A 27,496-nucleotide genomic window follows, 5' to 3' on the forward strand; every position below is an offset into this window, starting at 1 on the left:
AATGAAAATCAGAAAAGTTAGAGAAATTTTTACAGATTTATTTAATTTGTGTATGTTACAAAAATGGCCTAATTGTGAGTGGTAGTAGTAGTAGTAGTAGTAATAATAATAATAATAATAATAATAATAATAATAATAATAATAATAATAATAATAAATAAATAAATAAATAAATAAATAAATAAATAAATAATAATAATAGATTTTTGTTGTTTTAAGTGTCATGTTGCACTTTTCTTCATCTTGCTCTGAGTCTCCACTTTCCGTGTACTGTACATGTCCAACAATTTCATCAACCTTAGCTTGTGTTCCAGTTTTCACACCCTTTGTTCGCTTACAACCCCCCCCCCACACACACACCACCCCCACCCGCCCATACCCCATCCACAATCACTCCATTTATCAGATTGTATTTAGCTTCTTCATTTTAGAGCCTGTTCAAAGGAGCTTGTGTACACAGCTAAACAAATGCATGTGTCGTGGATTTAATAGTTGGCCTTTAGTAAACATTTTTCAGTCTCTACACATGAACACTAGGTCTATCCACCAAAGCCTCTCTGTCTCATCACTTTCGTCAAGCCAATGTTTCGTCTTCTCCAAATCCGGTTGTTAGTCAGGGGGCGCTGTGCATGCCGGAACACTTCAACACGCCCCCTGGTCCCTTTCACCAGGGCATAAATTACGCCCCTCACACGACAGCTCGTCGCCGAGTGCTTCCCCCAGTTATGGATTGCAGCATTCTGGACTTGACAGGAACATAATTAGAACTCTTGATGAAATCTGCAAAATTGTTCCTTGGTGGCTTCGGTGCTCCTGAAATGTATCCATATTTGTCAGCAGGCCCTTTCGGCACACAGCAGTAATAGCTTTGTTCATTTATCCTGTAATCTGAGGGTGATGAAGGAATAGTTAGTCAGATAGAGATGATTGAGATGGTCAGAGTGGGATGGATACCTTGGGAAAATAAGAAAGCAGCTGAAGTAAAAATAGTCTTTCTCAGGTTAAGAGTAGATGATGTCATTGGATTGATGGAATAAGGGAAATAAAATTACACACATGCATGACTTTTGTGAAAGAGTTCTGTCTTGAGAAAGTCCACAAATACAAAGAAGTATTTTATCTCTATTTCAGAACTGAGGCTAGATTTCTTGATTGTAACCATGTCTAGGATTTAACCTGCCTTAAGGGGGATGTGGGGGTGTTATATTTTGTATTTAGCAAATCCTTTTGCGCTTCTTTAACCATCAAGCGTTTCTTAGCTTCTACATTTCATCTCTCCATCCTGTCGTAGCCAGACGACTCTTTTATTGAAAGCTCTGGGCCTGTCAAAAGCTGGTTAGCGGGGCAGAAACCTAACATGTGTATTTAACATGGGGTGAGGGGGCGAGAGCTAGAGAAAGGAGATAGTGAATGGAGGAACAACTCATTTGAATGAGAGATACAGCCTGAGCTCATATACATGCACTGAGGAGAAGGAGGCGATCGGAGGAGGCGAAAAGAATTGAATATGGATTAGAGGGATGAATATTCTATTATTTCGGCCCATTCCGCTGATCTCTCCATTGCTGTTCAGTGCTCCAGATGAAATATATTGATGCGGCAGAGAGCGGGAGGTGTTTCCGGAGCCCGATGGAGTTGCAGGGGGAAGGTGTGCGGCCGTGCCACTTGAGCCGTGGATTACCAGCCCCGCCACAACTATTCCCTCAGAACCTGCAGCCAATTTTTAGCCTGTTTTTTCCACCTGCTTGCATCTGTTTTGATGTAATGAATGCTGATGAGCTTGTCATGCTGTGGGTGGCATTAGCCACTCGTGTATGGGCCGTGTCTTAAATCCACAGTGGCTCGGGAAAAAAAATAACCAGGAGATCCTCTTCACCCTTTTGTCTGCATTTGTAATCTCAGAGCTGATTAGAAAAGTCTTTTAAACCTTCTTTCCTTATGGGAGTACAAAATCCCTAAGTCCCTGACAGGGTATGCAGGGTATATAGCCGGGTGACAAATTAAAGGGAAAAAATAATAAAAAAGGTGTTGTTTTTTTTCTGGGAGGCATTTTGTTAGGTCTACTTGTCCACATAAAAAGAAGAGTCAATCCTAAAGTTATTCTAATATACTGTAGCATTGCATCGATCCTATTGTTAAAAACATTTTTCTCTGGATGGGTGTGGTTTCTTCCAGGATTGCCCCGCCCCCTTCCACAGGGCACAAGTGTTCACTGAATGAATTATGAAAATTATGTAAATCATATGCTTTCTTTTTCACAGTCCCAATTCAGATCTCGATCCAGTTGAACACCTATTGGAGATTTGGGAGGATCTGAGGATTATCTTGAATTAATGGTGATCATTTCTCCAAAGAATCTGTACCAATGAATACTGAAGCCGGTGTCTCGTGGAGGCCCGACACCTTACTAAGATATTTTATTCTTACTTCTTTTCCTTCTATTGGTCACCCATCTGTACGGTGAGTAAGCACATAGAACCGATAGATTTCAACTGAGTGGCTTTAAAGTAATCGGCTAATACTAAGTAAATATTTTTGTGAGCAATATTTTGTGCTAATTTTCTTCTGGATGTCTTGAAGTGGTGCATTGTTATCTCATATATAACCAACAAGGACTTATGAGGAATGGAAGAAACCCATCCTAGATAAACAACTGAAAGTGACCATATAAGCCTACAAGATTAAAGCAGTGCAACTACACGATTTGTATATGTAAACACCCCGAGCTTTGCATTTTGCCAAAGCAGGCATGAGCTTGAGTGAAATGTGAAGGTGAAACGTGTTGACGGATAATCCTCATTGACTGTCCAACCTACTTTACCTGAAGAGATTTCAGCAACTATTAACTGGACGTTGAAACAATTTTTAAACTGGCTTTGAAATCGATCTTTACTAGACAAAGCAATGGTCATTGCTGAAGTTTACCTCAACTATAACTAGATGTATTGCTTTTTCTAGCTTTAGTCATAAAAAAAAAATTTCAGTCGTCTACAAAAAGTGTGTATAAATGGAATGAAATCGGATGACTATTCCAGAGTGTGTCTGAAGACCGAAGACTGATTTAGATCATTTTTAAAACCCCTTGACTGGCAAAGCAACACCTATTTAAGAACATGTATTTTTTTTCAAGGGCAGTGTCTTCCCATGGAAGGTGAGTGAAATCGGACCTTAATGGCTTTCAAAGTAAGTGTGAGAAGAAGAAAAGAAGGTCAGAGTTACAACAACTCTCACTCTTTTTCAGCCTCGGAATATCTGTTGGTTTTAAAGCGATCTGGAGTTGTGTTACATTGCTGTTTGAGCACTGTGGCTTGTCTGCTTGGACAATGTTGTTTACACTCCAGGACTAATTTTTTCACACCATAAAAAAGTCACACTTTTTCTTATAAAGAAAAGTTCAGAGTTTCTTACACAGCGTTTACTTTATTTACATTCCTATATCATGTTACGTCTGACCGGTTGTCTACAAACAAGAAATTTCCTCCTCTTTACCATTTTTTGGCATATTTTGTGGTCTAAATCCTTACCAACAAATTAATTCATTTCTCAGCAGCCAGACAGCGATCTAAGACCCAGCCAATTTGTTCTGACATAAAGAGATGTTTAGATGTGAGAGAGAGAGACCAAGGTAAAGAGATAGCACGAGGAGGACTGACATGCTGTCTGACGTGTTTTTTGGGGACCTCCTTCTCCTTGCATCTGTGGTTGAATGTCGGTGTCTAATCTGTAGAGCAGAAGCTCCCTTGGGCTTCCATACTCACTGCCTTGTTACACTGAAAACTCCTGAAAGAACAGAAAGCTTTCTCTCGTCTGTCATCTCTCCATCCCTCTGTTTCTCTACAACCAATTCAAATCTGTCCCCTGAAGTCGCAGAACAAAAGATCCAGAAAGCGTACAGTCATTACCTTAGGAAAAAATAGCAGTATTAGCTTCGTACTATTATTTAACACGTATGTAGCTTGAAATCAAGTGAAGTGTTAGTTGTTGATTTAACTGAAGTGCTATGATGATGTTTAATTAGTGTGGGTGAAGTGAAACACTGTAAAACAGACACAATCCCACATGTCTCTGCTCTCTGACTCTGCCATGTGCATTGCTAAAGATATGATAATAAGGTCAGAAAGCTGTTATAGCTGCGCTAATTGGAATAGTAATTAGCTTAACAGAATAATTGACTTAATTTACAGCAGGATGGAAACAAGTTCAGCTGCAAGATGAAGATGATCTCCTAGCACGTGCTTCCTGCAAAATAGGCAAATTCAGATCAATAACAGGTAAGGAAAGGAGCACCATTAATGTCGTTCGGAAGGCTGAAAGTTTTCTGTTAAACTGCAAATGTTAAGACTTTTGTTACTTTAATAGATTACGCATATGGCACATCTCAGTAATGCAAGTGATATTGTTGACAATTAAAAAAGCAACAAAAACAGGGAACACTAACAAAAATCGCCATCTGATTAGAATCGCTTTGGCATCACGCTTTGGCACGATCTTCAAGTGTTTTGGACTCTTTTACAGAATAGAAATATGTTTGTACCCAGAACCCCCTAAACCCTCACCTCCCCCACCCCAAAGGGCTCTTTCCATGCAATTACCATGCTTACAAATTCTCAATGGCCTCAAATGGAATTAATTAAAAATGTAAAACGGTTATTAAGGGAATGTTATGAATGTAGACCACCAGAGAATCCTTTTCTGGGGTTCAAGGAGCCTGAACTATGCACGTCACATGCCATCTGAACTACATGTTCCACTTTCTGGCAATAAAAAAAAAAAAAACACTTTTTGGATGAGGTGAGATGGGACACCGCTTCACCTCCTGCTTCAGAGGTTTCTCATTTCAGTGTCAGCATGGCAACACATTGCCATATTAAATCACAGAGGCTAAACCTTAGGAGAAGCCCACAAGAATAAATTAATTGAAAGGATTAATGATGGATTTGCAGCAGCTACAGAGGAGAGAGAGGCAGTTTATAGGACTCTGTTAAAGTGTCTCTGTTAAGCTTCTGGAGATGGGCTTAAGGGGCTTAACAAGAGTCTTTTTTTTTTTTTGTGGGTGAGGGGGAAAAAAAGACAGAAAGAAATCTCACTCATTATGTTATGATATTATGTGACGTGTGTGTGGTGTGTGGTTTATGGTGTGTGTTTGGATCTTTGCAGCCAAACCAAAGTTCCTCCACCATCTGAACTCTCTCCACCGTATTTTGACAAAGTGCAGCTAATTAGAATACAGCCCTTTTAAACGCATGCTAATTATCTCTTCCGCCGCCCGTGACCGAAGTCGGGAGGTAATTGTCCCACAGCAACGTGACAACTCCAATCATCTTCTGAAATTAGTCGCCCTTTACAAGGCCAGGCCTGCCACACTCCCCCTTCTATAGGGAGAACAATCAATTTGATAAGTGGCCATGCGCTCCATTGTTTCACATTAATTAGACTAATTGCAGAGGGTTAGTCTTTGGGAAAGGGGCTGCTGCTGCTGCTTCTAAGGAGGGTGGTCCATTAAAGTCCTTTTTTTATTTATTTTTTTCCTGTTTCTCTCTCCACTCAGTGTCATAATGATTGTAAAGTAAGGAGTGGATCTAGGCTATTCCGCGCGCCATGATTCTGGCCAAATGATTGAATTTCACTATGTGAGCTTCGTCCCATAAACCATGTCAGTACATAGGACAAAAATATAGGGCATGATGTGTGTGTATATATATATATATATATGTGTGTGTGTATGATGTTGTTATTATTATATATCGTCGCTGTCGGGCGGAATCCTCGTATCTCCAATACCATTATTTTTCAGGAAATGAAAAAAAAACGCCATACCTTATCTGCAGTGCACAGGGTTTAGTCCGCGTTGCAGTGGATTGTCTTGCGCTAAATTCCTGTCCTCAGAGGAGCACCAGAACTAGCGGGGGTCAAGATTTTTTTTTCTTTGAGCCCAGTGTTTTGAAGACATTTACCTCATTCGTTGCGACTCTTCTTGAGGAGAAATATGCCGCGAAGCTCTCCCGTGGAGTGAGGAAGAGGTGGACAGTTGAAGTGTCCAATGGAGCTCAAGCTATTTTCAAGACTTTAGATTGGTTAATAACTTGTAAAAATAACAGACCCACGTGGGGACTGACCAATAGCATCGGGCATTTTACGGCTGGCGAGCCACATCCGGCCCTTTAGGCATCTCTGTCTGGCCCGTGTGAGGTCAACTGTAAATTAGAACATAAATGATAAAGTATTATTGATGTGTACACAATACAACTAGGTTGCTTTTATTTTGAAAAATGTGCCGTTTTTTTTTAATTTATGTAAGGACGCAAACGCGTAGGTAAACAGCTGTTTTTGTTTTTAGTGTTCATTTAGGTGTATTTTTCTATTTAAAATAAATAGAAAATAAATATTAACAGAATATCTTTATTCTTCTGATCATTACTAACAGCTAATTTAGAAAATGAATGTTTAGAAGAATTATGTTCAAGTTAAGTTATTGGCCCTACAACACAGCACAGGTTTGTCATGTGGCCACTTATAAAAATTAATTGCCCACCCCTGGTGTAGTTTCTACTCTCTACTGTACCCAAAAATAAAAAAAAAACATGGGCCATGTGTGATTGTACTGTGATGAATCTCCATTTCAGAAGATGATTAGCAGGTTAAAGGTCACAGTCTTATGCTGTAGTTATCTGGTGATAAGCAGGCCATTAAAAGGTTCTCTAATCCAACGAACGAACAGTGGTGAAGTTTTTTTTTTTCCTTTTTTCGTGTTTTTTTTTTTTGCTGAGTTTATACTTCTTGTTCCTTCAGACGCATATTGCTACTGAGGCAATTTGGGAGTAGCAATTATAGTTTTGGACACGTCATTGATTTTCCCTCAAGATTACATATTGTGTCAGAGGGCTTAGTGATTGTGACTGTTCTGAATATGTTAGCTGACTTTGCGCACTGTTTAGCCTGCATAATGATTCCTTTTTTCCCCCTTGTTCTTCATACTGCCTGATTTTAAATGAGCTGCTTTGACACAGACTACAAAAAGTCAATGCTTAAAAAAAATAATAATAATGAAAAATTAAAATGAAAGGGCATCTTAAATGGTGATGCATTGATGATTATATATATATATATATATATATATATATATATATATATATATATATATATATATATATATATATATATATATTATGCAGGATTACAGTATGTTCACAATTTTTGACATTTATCTGACATCTTATGTTAGTTTTAGTTTCACACACACACACACACACACACACACACACACACACACACACACACACACACACACACACACATTATGATTCTGCCTTGTTCTCGAAACTGCCGCTGCTAACAGAACAAATCTTTACTCACTTAAGAGAGTGTCAGTCAGAGATGGTGGCTCAAGGCAGCGAGTCTTGTTAGACTTCTCCCACCCCACCCCCACCCCGTCCCTCATCCACCGCTCTCTCCTTTTCTTCTCAGACCACTGCACCTGAGCAAGATATTGACGGAACATCAGGAAAAGTGGTGCTACTTTGACACTAGCACAATTGCTTCCATCTCGTTCACAATGTTCAAACTCTGAGCGCTCGTTTTGCTTAAATTCTATTAGCTCTTTTATTTACAATAGCGTATTTTTCGACAAGAGCCTAGTTAGTTGCTTTTAGTTCTAAATATGATTTATTGACGGTTTAGCATCGTTGTGCTGTTATATTATATTATAGTGTGTGAAAGAGATTCCTACTGGGTTTTAGGTTTGTGTCTCTGGCTCTGTGTACTCGCCGTTATCTTGTGAGAGAGACAGAGTGAAGGTGAACGTCAGAATCAGTGGAATCGTTTCAAACAACCCGAAGATTCCAGGTACCTGCAGACTCCTCATCCCGGAAATCTCCAGCATCCCCAGAGAGCTACTTAAGGCGCTGTGCTCCATCTTTCCTCAGGCTCTTGCACTTAACACAGCATCGTCACACAAAGCAGAGAAAAAGCCTTGTCTCCCAGCGGTGAGGCATCGTTTTACTCCCACTGATGTACGGATTTTTGCTGGCCTACATTGAAACACGGCTGTGCGTAGACAGAGAGGTTGGAGACAGTGAACAAAGTGCTCTGTTTTTCTTTTCAACTCTAGCGAGATATAATCCGACTGTTTAACTGTTTAACTGTATTATAATGGAAGTAGTAATTGCAGCCTATCTTGCTTATCATGTCCTTATCTTTGAACAACAACTATGTGACTTCAACCAGAGCGATGTTTACACTGTTTCAACATGTCGAGCATTCAGACTCCAGTTCCATTCAAGTTTTTCCGATTGGCCCCTGTCATGACGCACGTGTATGTCTGTGTATATATATAAATATTTTTGGTCATATCGCTATCTGCTTATTGTTGGCCAGTTCTGTGCTGCTATGAATTGAAATCACACTGAGTGGCTTTATCTAAAATAAGCAGAAGGTTGGGAGGCACGCGGCACGTTAAGTGGACCAAGGGTCACTCTCGGTAGCAGCAAATAGGCTCAGCTTAGGTCATGTGACTGGGGAAATGTATTTATGTTTTCACACAAATAAATAAGGGGTACATAAGTGTAAGCTCTGTGTTTTTATTTTTTTTAATTTCCATCTCACTGTTTCTTCTCAGGTTTTGTCTATGGAGCCAAATAAAGGCTTTAATAAAAAATAAAAAAAAACCCACAAAATTAGGAACTGGGAAAGGTAAAAAAAAAAAAAAAGGACAACAGGGCAAAACATTCAGAAAACAGGGAACCCAGAATAACATTAAATGCCTTTATAATATCACAGACCAAAGGAACAGATTTATACCTGGTGGAAAAACAAACTTACAAAAAAATAATCTTGCACTATTAAATGTCTGGTGATTGTGAATGTTGGGTGTGTTTTAGGTATCTGGGAGTTGGAGTCAAAACGTTGGAGCCATGTTTGTCAGTCGTGGTGAAATGTGACATTACGTGACGTGACAGGTATACAGGTATAACATGGCAATCACTCAATAATAAACCTGATGCACATTTTGTAAAATGCTGAAAATGAAGTCAAAGCACATGGTTTATCATTGTAAACAACCAAAGCTCCTTATCGTCCCTGATCAAGTTTGTAAAAATGGTTTACATAATCATAGAGGCATGGCTTGTACAAACTGCAAAGAGACAGAGACAGCTATCTGTCAGTAGTGAGACTTTTACAGAGAACAGCTCTGTTATGTGAGAAAAGGAGATCCCTACTCACTGCTGAGGATTGCTGCAGTGGTAAAAGGATCCATGCTCGACATTAGTTAACAAGGTCAGAACTCTCTCTCTCTCTCTCTCTCTCTCTCTCATTCTCTCTCTTTGTATGTGTGTGGTGTTTTACTCCAATGTGCAACTTCATAATCATGATCATTATACTGCTTGACTTCAAAAACCTTGTCTATGTCTAATAGATTTCATATGTAAGTTACGCTACATTACTACAAGTTATATTGGTTTAAAGATTTATTTCAATTCAATACAATTTTATTTTACATTTTATTTTTCGGACAGTGTACGAGATGATCCTAATAAAATCCTAGTGTGTCAGAGGATCAGTGATTATGACAAAGATCCTGTTAGACAGAGCTGTGATTAGAAAAACAGCCATTAGCAGGTTTTGTTTATATTTTGCTCATTTATTTCTACACATATTTGTACAGTAGCTCTCCCGGGTTACTTTCAGGTTTGTCTAGGGCATGTGCTGCCGTCCTACTGTTGGTTGATTCTTACACTTGCTCATTTTTTTCTGCTTACAGCACCTTACCTTTGAGACCTGACCTTAGACAGGTGCAAAAGTGATGAGACAAGGGAATGTAGTAACTTAGTGGTCAAGGTGTTACTTAGGTTGAACTATCAAAGGTTGAGTTTGAATTCCAGGTTCACGTAGCTGTCCCTGCTGGGCCTCTGAGCAAGGCCCTTACCCCTAGGTTGTATACAATGAGATGCAATTTAAGACCCTGGATCAGGGCAGGCACGGTGGCTTAGTGGTTAGCACGTTCGCCTCACACCTCCAGGGTCGGGGTTCGATTCCCGCCTCCACCTTGTGTGTCTGGAGTTTGCATGTTCTCCCCGTGCCTCTGGGGTTTCCTCCGGGTACTCTGGTTTCCTCCCCCAGTCTAAAGACATGCATGGTAGGTTGATTGGCATCTCTGGAAAATTGTCCGTAGTGTGTGATTGTGTGAGTGAATGAGTGTGTGTGTGCCCTGTGATGGGTTGGCACTCCGTCCAGGGTGTATCCTGTCTTGATGCCCGATGATGCCTGAGATAGGCACAGGCTCCCCGTGACCCAAGGTACAGTAGTTCAGATAAGCGGTAGAAAATGAATGAATGAATGGATCAGGACACCTGCCAAATGCTGTAATTGTTCTCAAATGACATAATCATTGTCAAATGTTATTCACGTCATCTGCCCATGGTTTTCATGTTATGACTAATCAGTGCATGTAACCAGATTTGCCCCTGCTTATGCTTATTCTCACCTATTTAATTAACCAGGCATCCAACATAGTGCTGTTGTCGAGCAGAAATGATTAATTTATTGTTAACTACGTTATGAAATAGATAATAACTATGAAGAGCAGTTCAAACAAACCACCAACTGGTAAATGTTAAGCATTGGTTTGGTTCCTGATCAGTGTTAAGACCCCATTTTTTAGCTAGCATCTCACTGACTATAGGATTTTTATATATTTCTTCTACCCATGTGGCCCCAAGTATACAACCAGTTCAGAGCAGCAGATTATTACGGATTAGAAACTAACCCCATTTCTATCCGTATTTCTGATACCTAACTATACAGATATGCTGCTGAGAAATGGTTACAGATTATTCAGCCATATAAGGTGTCATAACATGGTTTGTTACATGAGCTATGTGTCTAAGACCCCAGTTGTTATCCAAAAGGCGAGTCATTTTCCCTTCTAACCCAAGAAATCAAATTTCAGAAACTATGACCTTTATGCATATTTACTTTCACTGACATTTTAATTATTTTGAAAGATCACATGAAAAAAAAAATCCCTAAACACAACCCCCAATTAATATTGTTCCCAAATTAAAGCAGAAGGCTGTGGCAATGCAGTCATTTTCAAGGTTGGGTGTTGCAGGGGCACGTATTAGAATTTTGTTTCAATCAGCAGCTCTGAAAGAATTACGTGTATACATCTGACTGACTGTGTTTACCAGACAGCATGCAATTTACCACTATTGTGTCCAGCAAAAGCAATCAGGTGACGATATGGGGTGACTATAAATTTCCTCGCAGTCAAACAGACAGATTATGTTTTTGTATGATTGTGAAATATTAGCAGATGAGGATGCAGATTTGTCTCTGTGCTGGTTCTGTAATAGACTTCTCCTGTTATTACATAATCATGTTAATAGCACACAAATATAATAGGCATCTTTCTGGTATAGCATGATGCTTTGATCATGGCTTGGCTGTTCTGACAACATGGTGTTTATGAGATTTCTGGACAAACTGCCTGAATAATAAATTACAGAAAGTTGTAACGCTTGTGGTCAGGACGAGTGATTGTAGATTTTCTGAATGATTCCTTCTGAGATGTAGTCAACAATGTCATCAAAGCCAAGACCAGGACTAGAGTCACAGTCAAGGCCAAGTAAAGATGAAAACAAGAAAGAGTCATCTCAATCTTCACCATACAAGGACAAATCCATTTCAAGACAAAATGTTCTTCATCTGGAAAATTCTGGAAGCATATAATTGGGTTACCATGAGTAGTTTCATTGGGTACATGCAAACCACTGGCTAAAAAAATATGTGGATGTACTCAGAAAAAAGGCCACACAGATCCATCCATTTTCTCTACAAGGAAGCCTGAACCCAGGGTACACAGAGGAAACCCCTGAACCCCAAACTCCAGCCAAGCAGTGTGGGACTTAAACCCCCAACCTCATAGATACAAGGCAAAGAGCCTAACCACTACACCACCATATAACACACACAGTATATACAGTACAGCACCTGAACCATCTCCTATGGTTCTATCTTAAACAATTAGTTGGTTCTATGGTTCTATCTTAAAAATTAGTTCATACCAGTTATACTAATTCTCTGGACTGTCTCCAAAGTTTGATGTTTGCTCCAATGATTAGACTCAAATTTGTGTTTAAGTAAAGATTAAACATCATGAACTAAAGCTATTTTTTTTACAAACTCTTTTTCCAGACCAAGATCACATTTTGCTAGACCAAAACCCAAGACTGAGACCTAGTGCCATTACTAATTCAGTGACAAATCTAAATCAATCCGCAATCTCCAGACTTGCTTATGTAAGATTAACTTTTCTTAATGCTTATCAAGCAAATTAAATCTATCTTAGAGTTACAATTCCTAACAATTTTGCATGGGCTGTGCTTGGAGGTATCAGCTAGTGATCTGATTTTCTGGATAACTGACCACTGGGAACACTGCTAGGGTGTGTGGATCAGATTACGCACTAACTAGACCTCGCACTACAACTGCATACCATTCCATCCATATATATCAGCATAGTGTACTCTACGTTCTTCCTCAAGGTTTCTTTTGGATAATTAATGGTTCTATCTTTCTAAAGAAGAGACGCTTTTCGTGGATAGGGTTCTTCATAGTTCTTTTAAAGAAAAACAGGAACAAAGGAAAACAAAAAAAGAGTGTGGTAGATGTGGCCATCTTCGTTGAGTGGAGACAAACATGATTTGTTTTCATTGCCCTTGACACTGCCCATAACTTGTCCTTGGAAAGTCACGTAGATTTTCCTCTTTGTTAGCCCTTTTTTTCTTCTCTTGAATGGGGATTCTCTTGTTTCTTGCTATCTTTATTATTAGTGGAATTATTCACGGGCAGAGGTGTGCGGCGTCTGAATAAATTGAGCGCAGAGTCGGGGCCAATGCTCCTTGCTGGCATACATTTGTGTTCAGTTAACAAAGAGCTTGGATACTCCAAATCCCACTGGAATTGTGCACTCATGTTCTGTTTGAAACCAACATAATTAAAGTCACTCTCTGAAGTAACCTATTTGTATAACGAAAGCTCCCTTACAACGGCCGGATCCTATGAATAACCCGTAGGAGGGCCGGTGGCATAATTATTTCACATTTCTAATTTAGGTGAGGGAATATTTGTTATCAAATCAGGTGGTGAGAGAGAAGGAAGGAGGGGGCAGATGAGGCGGGAGGGAATGGTATTAGTTTCGAATGAGGGGACATAACAGGATCAGTGAAATGCTTTACGGAGGTGTGGCAGTGGATGCTTTACTCCAGGATCAGGACGCACACACTTTTTTGGACAGCACAGGTATCTAAACTTAGATGGCGGCTATAATTTTAAAAGGAGATGATGTCGTCCTGTTCTATCAGGCTATCATGATATTTCCTGATCAAGTTGTTGACGCCGTGGCAACTGATTTGTGAACACACACTTGTTTGTGTGTCAATTTGAATGGAGCTTGTTTCCTCACTGCTTTGGAATTCAGATCAGGGGGGATTTGCTTGTCCCAGGGACACAGCAAGTGTACCTTTGAATAACGAAACTCAGAATTTGCTGGACTGAGAAAAGCCATTGCATGACCGGAAAATAAAACAGTACAATAACAGCTGTGAGGGACAGAATCTTGGTGGTGTGGCTTCTACGATCTAGTACATAATGTGCAATTGTTTGTCCTTTCGTGCCTGCAGAAAAGCTTGTCAAAGACAGAGGGTCATGTGATCAGTGAGTCTCAAAGTAGCTCCTCTGGGTTTATGGTCAGTAAAGAATGTCCAGAGCTTTGCTGATCCTTTCCTACGTTCTTCTGCTTAAATCATATCTGCTGTGTAGTGGCTTTTTGCAATATGTATGATAACCCTCCTTACTAACTAGCTGCTAAGCAAATAATGCTCACGTTCTTATCTCGTGGAATCTAGGGGTAACCTGCATCAGTAGCTGAGAGCCGGTCACAAACAAACAAACAAACAAACAAACAACCTCATGATCTTCTGAAGAATTGTTTAAGCTTAAGCTAGGTTTCTCATCGCAGAAAATCTATTCCATTAGTGTTGGTCAAGCGTTGACAATTCACTTGTTTTTGCTTAAAACTGTGTTAGCAGAAAAGTGCGTGTGTATGTGTGTGGATTTGTAAAGCACAGCAGTTGTAAATGGGCATATTGATAAATGAAGGGTTTTTTTGTAACACTTCAGGGATGATTGTTGGACTCCATTGACACACACGTTCACAGTGTAAATCCCAGACTAGGTTCTCTCTCTTCCTTCCATTCCCTGGCTTGTTTTTGGGAATTGGAAGGAAACCGGAGAACTGTAAGAAACCCAGACAAATCTGGAGAGAACAACATGAAATAATGAAAAAGTGCAAAAGTGCATGAATATAAGAATACAAATAAAAGTGGACAAACATGTTTGTGTGTATTGCGAATTGTTCTTTCGCTTTCTGTAATGTGGTGTGACTGTCCACTGAAGCCTGCTGTGTGCAGGTGAGCTTCTACATAAATGATATACCAAGAGCCAAGTAGGGAAGTCCCACTTGCATATTGCCTTCTTTTCTTTGTATGATTCACTCAGTTGACATTAAATTACATAAAACAGCACACATTTAATGTTTAGACTGAGGTTTGCCGTGCAAGTGGCCACGTGTGGCCATTATTAATATTCGTCTCACAGCACCTTGGCTTTGGAGGAAGCGTATGAATATGTGGGTATCGTCTGGAACGCACCAGCTCCCTCAGAGAGGAGTCAATTACCGCTTTCTTAAAGGAGGGACTTTTATTAAAGAAGGAGACACAGAGAGACAGAGAGAGTTAGGGATAGACCGAGGGAGGGGAAGCCTTTTACATGTATGATCACTATCAGTTAATATCATTCCTAGCTGGAAAGGTGTAGAGATGGTAGAGAGGGGCAGCTGTATTTAATCGTAGGCTAACTTACGTTTGAAAGGAGAAATCATTGTCAAGTGCTGATATATTAAGGGATGAGATTATTGCAGAGGCAATAATTATAGCTCCCGTAATTACGGCATCAAAGCGACCAGCACACCAGAATCACGGTCCTCTTCATGTACAGTAACACAGTACTGAAACACAGGAACATGGATAAGGGTGATAATTTGGGGTAACATAGAACAGTTGATTACTGGATATCTGATGGAGACGTGACATGCTGGGGCTGATGGGTAACGTGGCATAACCATGAAATCTGTTTGATTCTGCTTTTTGATGAGAACAGGATATAGCTGTAATTCATTACTCACTATAACACTGCTGATGGTGTTTTATTTCACTGTAACAAGAAACATCGTGTATTTGAACAAATTAAAACGATTTTTTGTGTTTACCAAAAAATTCGTTTTAAATTATGTGACTCAAAAATAAGAAACAAATCAATTTTATGAATCATTTTATAGCTTTGAGTACAAATTTTAATTCATACCATACATACATACTTACATCATGTAGGAAGAGCCACATATAAAAATTGTGATGCTTAACGCTCTTACTTTGAACATTCACAGGATGATTACTGAAGCGTGCTAACATGATTTCAGGCTACTGTTATGTAGTCAGGACAATTTAAAATTTTCTTTCTTGAATACACAAGAATACAAATAAAATATATCTTAATTCTATTTTTTTTTAATTAATTTTGTATGAAAAAGTTTTATTTTTTTTTATTGATGTATGTGTTCCTAAAAAACTAAAATTTGTTATGGCTATCTTTCCTTTTAGAAAATACGATACTATACTGTATACCTGTACAGCTACCGACTAAACCAGTTTATGTTCTGTGGTTGCACATAACATTAAGACATTAAGGACCAAAATGAATGTCCTTTAGTCCTTTAAAAATCTGAATTAAGTCTCATCCTGGTCTGGCCTAGTCCTAGCTCCGAGTCTTGGTCTTCAGTCTCTCTTCTAGTCGACTCTACTGCAACACTAACAGTAACTTTAGTATTACAACTTAGCTGGAATTGACTGTTACGGACCTCCGAAGTTTCAACAAACCAAATCTGCCCTTTGCTCCAGTTTTAGAAATTCCCATCAATTAATGAAGTAATAAATCTTTTTGTTTATTTAAATGAAAGAAATACCCAGGTTAAGTTCACAGGGCTTAACTGCAGCATGCTGCATCACTGGCGTTGTGATAGCGGTGAGGCTCGGCTGATAGCGTATGTCTCGGAGGCGCGAGCTGCACTCGTTGGGGTTTGGAGATAAGCAGAATGCGGCTGGCCAACTGCAATCTCACAACCAGGTCATGCTCAAAAACCCACTGGTAGCTTCTTATGCTAATGTGCAGGGCGTCGATATGAGAGGGGGTTCAGTTGTCGTTCTTCTTGCTTCTCTACGTGGTATATAAAGCTGGCATTTCAGAACTTTTTTCATGAGAACATTGTAGCGCTTTGATCACGTCTCTTACCCTTTAATCGTAAGCTAAGATTAAACTTTGTGCTGTTTCAAAGCAGTACACCGAACATGGGTATTGTTGGTATTATGGATCATTTTATACATCAAGGATTATATATACACTCACCGTCCACTTTTTTTCTTTGTTTTTAGGAACACCTGTACACCTATACCCAGTAAAGCAACCAGTGAGTTTTTTTAGCATCGTGCCGCTGTCACATGATTTGGCTGATTAGATAACTGCATAAATACAGTTGTACAAGTGTTTCTTATAAAGTTAATGATGAGTGAGGGTAAAATTCAAAAGCATCCAAACCTAAACGCATTTAAACCTGATCACACAAACCAATCTGGAATGCATTTTAGCCAGATGTAATTCAAGTGTAAATACAGCTGTTTCTCTCAAAACTCCTGAAAATACATTATGTCATAACCATTACAAACAATCCCTGATGGCAGAAGTTATCAGAAAAAGATCGAAATTGGAAAAACCTTGTAATATCTTAAATATACTCACAAATATATACTAAATATAATTCCTATAAAGAATAGCCTATTAAATCTATTCCGAGCATTTTCAACTCTTTTCCTGTTTGAAGCAGCTATTTTTCCAGGTTTGATCAGTTTGTATTTGCATTTTAAGCATTGAGCATTTTGTCAGTCGAACAAGACTCAAGCTTCACATTTTTCAAGCTCCCAATGAATTAAAAAAAGGTTTAATAATGTGAGTCTATAAAGCACTGCATTCAACATACATTTGACTTTATATAAATTATTTTCCGTTGTTAAAACATATTTTTTCTTCTAAGTTGCAAATTCTACACAATAAAACACGTCAGTCTGTCTGCCTTTTTGGCTAAAAGTGTAACACATACAGTATACAAAACACACAGAGAACCGAGTTTAAATTAATAGCTCAGTGTGTCAGTGCTATAAGAGTGGACCTCGTGTGAATGAGAAAACATCTATTTTTAAATTTCGGCCTCTTTTAAAGGATTTAGTAAGTGGAATATTCCTGACTTGCTGCTAGTTCAAGTCCTGCGTAGCTATAAGCTGAACATTGGTGTAATCTTGGTGTAAAACATCCTGGCATCCACAATCATCTGCTGGGTCAAATGAGATGTCATCAGTGTTATAACACAAATCCATAACTAATAGAAGAAACATTGGTTTGGAAAGCTTTGGCAAAAATGGACGGTCACTTCATGCAGCTTTTGTTTGAAGAGCTTAGTGTCTTGTAAAGTTGTAATTGTCTTCTTCAGATGGTCTTTGAGTCATTTTGAGTCATGTTCATGTATTTTCGCATGACGGTGTAAAAGCTAAACCCACAGAATCTGAGCTATCCGGTGGTAAGCACTATCGTGACATGTAGCTTTTAATTTTAGATAAATACCCAGTTGACATCCTCATTCATAGCTAAAACAACAGACTTAAAATGTTAATTAGCATGAATATATGCTAGTTCATACTGTATAAGGCACATACTGATTGGATGTTGTGAGAAAGGTCGAGAATGAGCTCTCGTGGGGTTTTCAGCTTACCATAACACTTATACAAGATAATAGCTAGCTTGCATCGTTTGCAGCACGAACATGGTTTATCTTATGTGATGCTTTACTTGGCAGTGTGCATTCTTCATCCCCCTTTATCAGGAACCTTGGAAAAGCACTGCTAAGTTTTACAGGTTCTCGACAGCATGTTTTTTGCCCTCGCAGTTGAAATATCTGACCACTTATTGGATTCCACCATGTTTTCCTTTTCAAAACACAAACATAGAGGAAGTGTAGTTGAGAAAAGAAGTTGGGCATGTGTTTGCCAAGACATGTGAAAGACGTGTGTTGATGCCATTGCTTTTTTCAACATAATTTTGAGGTTGTTTGTACTAGTAAAAATAAATAAATAAATAAAGAAATAAATAGATAGATAGATAAATGATTAAGACCTATTGCACCTTTAATAAGTCTCTTACATGGAGCATTATAGCTAGCTTGCTGTAGTCAGTGAAAAAGCTCAGTTCGGGCTCGGGTTCTGTGCCACGGCGGCTGAGTTGTGGTTAATGGGGCCATGTAGAAATGATGGCATGTCTCCATTCAGAGCAGGACCGGTGAGGCCAGAGCACTGGCCGAGGAGGGACACTTTCACTAGGAATATTTAACAACCTTTACCAACCAGCTCAACACTAATGCCTCCTGTGCACATTTAACCCACTGTTTCTGTGAGTTTTAGTATGTCCTGATTAACAATTTGCAGTTTTCCAAAACGATATATGTTTGGTAAGTTTTATAAAGTTGGACTGTTTCCTTCCTTTAGACAGCCTTGTACAAAAAAAACACAAAAAACCTCAGCTGAAGGAACACAGATGTATCAGTTCACGCCTGATTTTGTGTGTGTGTGTGAAATAATGTGATTGCATCAGTACTACAAGAAAAGCGTGTGTTTGGTGAGGACGAGGGGGGTGATAAAGTGCTGTGAACTCTTAATTGTGGCCCTAGATAAAGATTGGAGGTGTCTGAGACTGTGGTTTGTAAATACTTTGGCCTAAAAGGTGTCCCAACGTGTATCACATATCAGGGTTAAGTAATTAAAACTGAGTTAGAGACTATGTGTGTGTCATAAGTGTAGCTGGAGATAGTGGAGACTTTAAAATAATTTTCTTTACTGTGCCTAAAATAATCAGGTGTTGTCTCCTCCAGCTAATCACTTCCACAGTCTGTTTTTTTTTTTTTTTGCCCCATCAGAATGAGTGATGGATATTCATGCAGGAGTGAAGCTAAACCAGCTCGAGGTTGTACAGTGTATAACTCGCTGAAGAAAGACTATGAATGAGAGAAAAGTAACAAAGCGCTATCAAAAAGAGGTTAGCAAATGCCACACGCCAGGCTCTCCGGCTGTCCCTGGAGCCCCCGCTAGCCTGTTATCACCCAGCCAAGCAGGGGGGCTTTGAAATTGGCACTTTCCTTCATGTGACAATTGTACCTGCTGATAGGCCATTAGATTACTTATCCGCTCGCTCCTTCGCCGACGACACTGCGTTATTTTTCCTCTTTCATAATCTCGGTTTTAGCTGAAGCGTTTTTTTCACTCTGTTAAGGTGAGAGGTCCTGAAGTGCTAGTGTGGAGAGTGCTTTTGTGTCCAGTCATGGCCTGACAAATTTCTGTGTGTGTGTGTGTGTATGTGTGTGTGTTCCATGGAATATAAAAACCTAAAGAAATGTCTTTTTGTTATTTATCCCATTAACTAATAATAATAGTTAAGATTCTTTAACCTCCTTTTGTTATTTGGATCTTTTTACATTCTCTTTTTTTTTACATTTTATATGAACACACTATAAAAGCAAATCCAAATGCATTTGATACATACTACTTTATCACTTTTATATATACAGTCTATGACAGTGCTGTGGAAGGTTGGAACAATAGAGGACACATCATACACACACACACACACACACACACACAAACTGCACTGACCACATCACAGCCAGTAGCTCCCTCTGTTGTCCACTACTGAACTGCATGATCAGGACATCCTAACGCAACTGCCAGCCTGCCATTGAGTCACACACACACACACACACACACACACACACACACACACACACACACAGTTTTGCACAGATTGAGTTCTTTTTCGTGAGTGCATTTGTGCTCTACATGTGATGGATGTGTGTGTGTGCATGAGTGTGTGTGCAGTATTCAGGTGCCTTTTATCAAACAATCCATAGTATCAATGAATTACAGAGAAATGAATAAAACTGTGTAATTAAAAAAGTAATAATAATTAATAAAATAATCTAAACTAAATGCTATCACATATTCTACTAAGAATAATAAATGAAATGGCACCAAAAGCAATTTCATATATTTTGTTTTCTCTGCTCGTTTTTTTTTTTTTTTTTTTTGTGGTATTTAATTTTGTTGTGTAATATTATGTGTATTTCTTTTCTCTTCTTCGGTCTTTCTGCATCTAAGCCGTGATGAATCCTAGGCCTCAGAATAAGTGTTGAATTTATTAAGGCCCGATTTTGACAAGTTGATTCTAAACAACTCCAGCGGCTCGGGCGCATTGAGCCGGCTGACATGTGACCCGCATGAACTTGCCCTCCCCTATTGACTGGCGTGATTGATGCTATGCCGCTCTCACGTTGATAATTCTTAGCTGTGTGTCAACAGTCGCTGACCAAAGGGGTCATCACTGTCTTTAACATTTCACACACACGCACACACACCCACAGCTTTCACCAGCACTTCACACAAACACGTCCAGACAAAAGAAGCTGGCTCAAGTTAACAACACGCTGATTTTTAGTACTGACTATTCTGTTATGTCTGTGACGAGACGAGATCGGAGGCAAGACAAAGCACGGTGGATGTAAAGCATGCGGTGGCGAGTCGCACAACAATAGAGGAAGGAGCTGTGCAAAAACTGCTAATGTGTACACGGGACGGCTATTGACGCATATCGACGGGCCGGGGCAATCAGTGCAGCCTGGCTGTGCATACTTAAGTTCAAATGTATTCAGTGAGGCTACAGGGATTAAAGCCTATTAATGACAGGTTGGGCTGAGAATCCTGCCTTGTCAGTTTCTCAACTTCCTCTTTTTCCCTAAATGACTGAAAAACTCATGCATGGTTGAAAGAATATTCCAGAATACCTTCGAAAGACTTATGAAGAGGATCGAGAGGGTCGTTCATACGTTTTAGTTTTTCAGTACAGTGTTTTTTGCCCCAATGTCATCAGCAGGCAATTATTATGCAAATGTATATATAGCTCAATATATATATATATATATATATATATATATATATATATATATATATATATATATATATATATATATATATATATATATATGTATGTATATAGTGTCTGTATCTCTCAGCTCTTATTAGTGAAAGCAGCCAAGTTCAGCAGAAGGAGGAGTCGTCTCTGCTGATCTGCTGCGAACTAATATGATGTGCTCCTTGTGTTGGTATTAGCTGTGACAGTATTGATTTTAGTCAGGAGGATTATTGTGGTTTGGGGTCGGGGCTCATGCTCGTGCTCGCTGGTTTTTTTTCAGGGGTGACTGATAAAGCAGCTTTACAGGGACACAGGGATAAAGGGATCGTTGTTTCTGAGGGTCCTCTATTTTTCCACAAGCTTGAAAATGTGGCTGAAAGTTTACTCTCGTACCGTTTACACCACAAGGTTTCAGGACAACTAAATTCAACTGAACAAAGGAAAAAAAACGTTTTTTTTCTTCTTCTCCTTCTTTACAGAGATCTAGTCTGTGTCTCAGCTCGGGCTGCTTGCGCGTTCTCTTTGCTGTTTGATCCACACACATCTTAATATGAGGAATGTTTGGCGCTCCCGAGGGATTTTACACAGCGCAGGTATTCCTCCTCTTGCCTTTCAGACGCGCCTCTCTCTCTCTCTCTCTCTCTCTCTCTCTCTCTCTCTCTCTCTCTCTCTCTCTCTCTCTCTTTCTCTCTCTCTCTCGTTCTTTTCTGTTTGACACAGTGCAAATATTAAGTCAGGTTGGAAATGTAGTGCTGCTGTTCTATATTGTTTTGACCAGCAGCTTTTGCATTTGTCAGGTGGAGAATCCATTGTGTGCGAATACAATGTGAATACATTAGTCAAAGTAACTTTTCTGAAGTTAAGTTAAATTAGCTCTGTGCACGTGTTAAAATGCCTTTTTCAGACATCCCGTGTCCTCCAGCTCTAGCAGAACCCTTATGTCTTTTTATTCCTTTCTGAAATAAAATATTAACTGTTTATACATATTTTTTTTAAATCAAGGGAAATGTTGAATGATCATTTCTCTTATTATTTATGGAGTTTTTTTTTTTTTTTGATGACCTGAATAAAATTAGGGTGTTTTAGGCTTCGTTCATGACTTCTGTATGATGATGATGATGATGACGACGACGATGATGATGATGATAAGATACATATCTACTTAAATATCATGTGTTTTTCCAACACTGCTGATGATTCCACACTTTAACTCAGACACATTTACTCTGCTATTACAAAAAACTTTACACTTTTGGATTCAGTAAAAAAATCGGAACTATTATTTACTGATGATTTTAAATCAATCAGGACTCAAACCCTGTCAGATAAGAGTGAAAATTGATCTGATGTCATTTCATTTTTCTTTTTTGAGAATGTGTTTCTGGGATATTAAAGGTGCAGGCCGGAGATGATTTGTTAAAGCAGCATGGCGGAGCAGACACAATAGTTAGCTGTTCAGCACGGCACCTGAATTTTCTTATCAGTGGGGAATTGTGCAGCTCTGAGAGCTTGGCAATATCTTCCCTGCTGCTGCTGGAAATACAGCGAGTGTGGAGACACACACACACACACACACACACACACACACACTTTTAGGAGCAGAGAGAACTGGACAAATGCATCCCAATCTTTCCAAAACAAAGGGGAGTCTTTGATCTTTTCTTATGGTTCAACCCCCATGTGTTATATGTCCAGTGTGGTGTGGATGCCTTCTCTTAGACAGACACACACACACACACACACACACACACACACACACACACACACACTGTCCGTCGCACGGTGCTGAACATCAGTCACCAACAGTTTTACAAGATAAGTTCTTAAGAAGAAATCTCACTATTGTCAATCAAACACACACACACACACACACACACACACCCACCCACCCACAGGAGTTGTCACGTCTTAATTATTTTTAAAGCTTCATTTACAATGTTTTGTATCAACAAAGTGAGCGACTTTATCTCCAGGCTTGACAGCACGAGCCGATAAGCAGTGCTGCTGGAGAGACATGCACTGCCTCTTTAAATCCCCCTCTTTCTCCATATATCTATCTCTCTGTTGTCTCATTATACACCCCCCTTCTCTCTCTCTCTCTCTCTCTCTTTCTCTCTCTCTGTCACTCTTTCTATCTCCTCCTTCTTTCTCACTGGCTCGGCCTGGTTCGTCCCCTCCCCTTCTCCCTCTGCTCGATCTCTCCGTTCGCACACACAGTCTCTTGTCCGGCTCCAATTGGCTGCGCAGACACCAATCTGGCACGAGGACGGGTTCGGGGGGGGCTGCATATGCAAAGCCTTGCTTCATATTCATGAGCACCAATCGTGGCTTTAAGTCCTTGATTAGAAGAGTGCAAGAGCTTTTGGTCCCAACTGGCTGTGCCTATAGGCTTGTCACTGGGAGAACGCTTCCTGTTAATTGCACCGCTCGAGTGACGGGACGGCAAGAGGAGGAGAGAGAGAGGGAGTGAGTGAGAGAGAGAAAGAGAGGGGGACAAATAAAGAGAGAGAGAGACAGATAGAGAGAAACTTTGATTTATAGAAGCGCTTGTTCGAACGATGGTCCCTGAGTGCCAATGGATTCAGTAGAACTTTCAATGGCTGAGTGTTTCTCGTTACACTCTGAACAAGAGTAGGTAAATTTTACATCTTTCTTCTTTCTGCTCGAATGCTTTCCATGTTTGTGGCTCATGCTTGTGTGTGTGTTTATATATATATATATATATATGTATGTATACATATGTGTGTGTGTGTGTACTGACAACAGTGTGTGTGTATTACCTGTAGTTCATGTCATTGAGGAGCTGAACACAAGATTGTTGTGGCTGTCAGGTAGTGTGCATGGGTATGTCTGAGTGTGTGAGTATGTGTGTGTGTGTGTGTGTGTGAGAGAGAGAGAGAAAGAGAGAGAGAGAGAGTGCCGGTACTTCTAAGTAGGACGGCTTACCTGCTCTGTTTGTAGAATATTCGTCGAAACTAGTATTAAGGGAATAAATCGGAGCGGTCAGTGCATTTGTTTAGTTTGCAGGACGTTGCTTGACAGATGGGAGTGTGAATGACGGAGAGTTGAAGGAAGGAAGGAAGGAGGGAAGGAAGGAAGGAGGAGGGGATGAGGGTGCATGAGACAGAAAGAGAGTGAGAGAGAAAGTGGTCTTAGGTGGCAGGAGGGCTTAAATTGCAGACCAGTCTCCCCGCATGTGGCCCGAGCGAGGCATTAAAGACAGCACACTGACTCTGAGAGCAGGACCAAGAACGAGGGAGAGATAAAAGACGGAACGAACGACAAGAGGGGGCAAGTGGGAGGAAGTGGCTGCTCTCCAGCTCTGTCTTGCTCCGTGTCTGATAAAGTGATCTATCAATCAGTTGTGGCGATGTCATGCTAATTTTTTTCTTCTTTTCTTCTTTCTTCTCTGACAGCGTGAAGAAATGTCACCTTAAACTTTCTGGGGAAATTTTTGTTGTTTAATCTTAAGTGAGTATTCTTAATTAATAATTACTAAAGCTGTGTTTGAATTTGTTATGCTAAAAGACATTTTGTTTGTGAATGTTTGTGATTTGAAGCTATGAATCTGAAAAAAGATTAATGAAAGAAAGAAAGAAAGAAAGAAAGAAAGAAGGAAAGAAAGAAAGAAAGAAAGAAAGAAAGAAAGAAAGAAAGAAAGAAAGAAATCACCCCACAGCTTTGGGACAGTTTTATACATCTCACACATTTAAGTCTAATCAATAAGCAACGATGGCGATTTATTATTTCAAAGATTCATTGATAAATTAAAACGAAAGAAAAGAAAGAAAAACGATTCACCTCTGGCCTGGAACGCTGTTAAATGGTCTGAGGAGTGTGTGAGTACAGAGCTTGGAATAATCGAGCGTTAGTCATGTGTGTATTCTCCTGCAACCTTGCGAGTAGGATACTGCAAAAAATAAATAAATAAAAAAGTACAAAAACAATAAGAAAAAAACAAAAAAAAAGCTTTAATTTAAAACTTATCGAAGACTTTTGGAGCTACAGGAAGTGACTTGCAGCTATTTCACATTGTTTTGTTCGTTTCTCAGTGCGAGTGATGTGAAGGCATTTTTATTTACATCTCATCCCCGTTATTTTTTTTTTTTACCTTCGGCACGTTCATTTCACTGCCGACTGACTGGATTAATGCTTACGAGAGTAAATTTCTGAGATAAGACTATCGCATTTCTTCAGCCTTTTTTCTTCTTCTTCCCTCCCCTCATTTGCTGCTTACTCACTGTTTGATCTTTTCTTTTCATACAAATTATCTGGTGCTATTCTAATGAGACTATTAATGTTAGTAATAACAACAAGTGGCAGTTTAGCTATTATCATAATTACACTCACTTACTGCCCCGCATGTACATTTCATTTGCATGCTAGTTTTAATATTTACCTGCGTGTTGCCAAGTAGGACTGAGAGTCGGTTTTTTTTTTGTTGTTGTTTTTTGGACATTCAGAATTTTCCCTAATAGAATATTCATTCTTCATTTCTTTCTTTTTTTGTTTTAATTAAACAGAAAATTATGTGATTCTGTTTATTTGCTGTTTGGACAAATTTGATAATCTTGTCAGCAAAGCGAGTTATTCTTTCTGAAAAAATTTCTTGCTGTGTTTTGTGTTTATTTTGTGTGTGTGTTTGTGTGTGTGTGTGTGTGTGTGTGTGTTATTGTCCTACTTTCTTATGTGTCTTACGTTGAAATTCAAAATCATTCAAAATGTAGATCTTTTTTTAAAAGGAAAACACACACACACACAAACACACACACAATTAAGGTTCTTCTTCAAATATTATTATTATTATTATTATTATTATTATTATTATTATTATTATTATTATTATTATTATTATTCTCACGCTCCAGGAAAATGAAAAAAAAAAAATTCTCTTAAATCTTCCTTCATTTCAAAACATTTACAATAATATAAAATAATCTTTAAACGATTCTCTGCAATTTTTAGTGACATTTTTTGTAGATAATAATTTCTTTGCATTTTTTTCCTTCCTTTTCTTTTCATCTTTTTTTCCTTTCCAAATTTTTAAAACAATGTACAATTGGCTACAATATTCTCAGATGTTACTGAATCCACTGGAGAAGCGTGAGCCGCTTTAGGTCTCTCTTTAACGCTCAGGTTATTTGAATTGAACCTGGTGTATTTTGAATTCAGGGCTGTTCAAGCGTTTCTACCCTTTAGTCGTGTGCTGCTGGGGCTTTTTCCATCTGCTCACACCAGCACTGGACCTTGCAGAAGAAAAGTTGATTTTTTTTCGCTTACATCAACCTTTCTTTTTCCGTGTGACAGAGGGAAAAAGGATGGGTGGAGAGGGATAAAAGCCCTAGGGGCAGGGATCAGAGAGAAATAAAAGGAGATTGCGTAAATTAAATTCCTTTTAATCTCCTTATAAAATCATTTACTTAATTCATCTGTCAAATGATGTCAATATGCACACTGCTGATTTATTTCTCTCTCTCTCGCTCTCTCTCTCTCTCTCTCTCTCTCTCTCTCTCTCTCTCTCCCTCTCTCACTCTTCCTCCCTCTCTCTCTCTCTCTCTCTCTCTCTCTCTCTCTCTCTCTCTCTCTCTCCCTCTCTCACTCTTCCTCCCTCTCTCTCTCTCTCTCTCTCTCTCTCTTTCTCTCTCTCTGTCCATCAAACGTGTGTGTGTGTGTGTGTGTGTGTGTGTGCGCGTTGCTGGCACTGCTGCTTTTGAGCACTGATTCAGCTCTCTTTAGGTCCCCTGCGTGTGAGGTGTCATCCGTGTGTGCGTGTGTGTGTGCGTGTGTGTGTGTGTGTGTGTGTGTGTGTGTGTGTGTGTGTGTGTGTGTGTGTGTATGTGTGTGTGCACGAGTCGGCAGCAGCCCCTTGTCGATTTCTGTCTGGACACTCTTTTGTCTTTACGCTATCCTGCTTATAGGAGACGCAACTCTGCCACTTCCCCTTGTTTGAAGCTTTCCAAGGGTAATTAACTTGAGTTAAAAGAGACACAGCCGCCCCAACACGACTACCCCCACCCCACCCCCCACCACACCACTGTCCTGTCTTTCTGGAGGGAAAAAGGGGAAAAAAAAGGAGGCTGTAAAGTAAAAGGCAGGGTGTATATTTTTGACCTTTTGTTTCCGAAGGTGCAATAAGTGTTTTTTTTTTTTGGATTCTCTCTCTCTCTCTCTCTCTCTCTCTCTCTCTCTCTCTCTCTTTCTCTCTGTCTCTCTCTCTCTCTCAAACACACACACACACACACACACAAAAGCCAGACAGATATAGCAGAGCTGAAACACACAAACACATACACAGGTACAGAAATGTACAGGAGCTCATTAT

At 39.4% G+C, this 27,496-nt stretch overlaps 1 protein-coding gene and 1 long non-coding RNA gene across 13 annotated transcripts in view; one reads left to right on the forward strand and one right to left on the reverse strand.

The window, feature by feature from the left end:
- Window positions 1-399: 399 nt before the first annotated feature.
- LOC132852901 (uncharacterized) lies at window positions 400-8,159 on the reverse strand. Its single transcript, XR_009649137.1, has 3 exons — window positions 7,847-8,159; window positions 7,354-7,474; window positions 400-6,194 (listed from the first exon to the last, which is right to left on the reverse strand). It is a non-coding gene; the product is annotated as an uncharacterized LOC132852901 (long non-coding RNA).
- A 1,095-nt stretch (window positions 8,160-9,254) lies between these two features.
- esrrga (estrogen-related receptor gamma a) overlaps window positions 9,255-27,496 on the forward strand; it is an 81,833-nt gene continuing 63,591 nt past the window's right edge. For 4 of the 12 annotated variants that reach the window (XM_060880311.1, XM_060880314.1, XM_060880312.1 and 1 more), the window contains exon 1: window positions 23,367-23,805. In XM_060880311.1, coding sequence (XP_060736294.1) covers window positions 23,750-23,805 — 56 coding nt within the window. In that variant the 5' untranslated portion in view covers window positions 23,367-23,749. Of the gene's footprint in view, window positions 9,274-23,366; window positions 23,810-24,384; window positions 24,466-24,590; window positions 24,646-27,496 lie in introns of those variants that run through there. The other 8 variants (XM_060880315.1, XM_060880319.1, XM_060880323.1 and 5 more) reach the window with 5 other exon arrangements.

This window comes from Tachysurus vachellii, chromosome 10 (assembly GCF_030014155.1).
Source record: "Tachysurus vachellii isolate PV-2020 chromosome 10, HZAU_Pvac_v1, whole genome shotgun sequence".
NCBI classification, from domain to species: domain Eukaryota; kingdom Metazoa; phylum Chordata; class Actinopteri; order Siluriformes; family Bagridae; genus Tachysurus; species Tachysurus vachellii.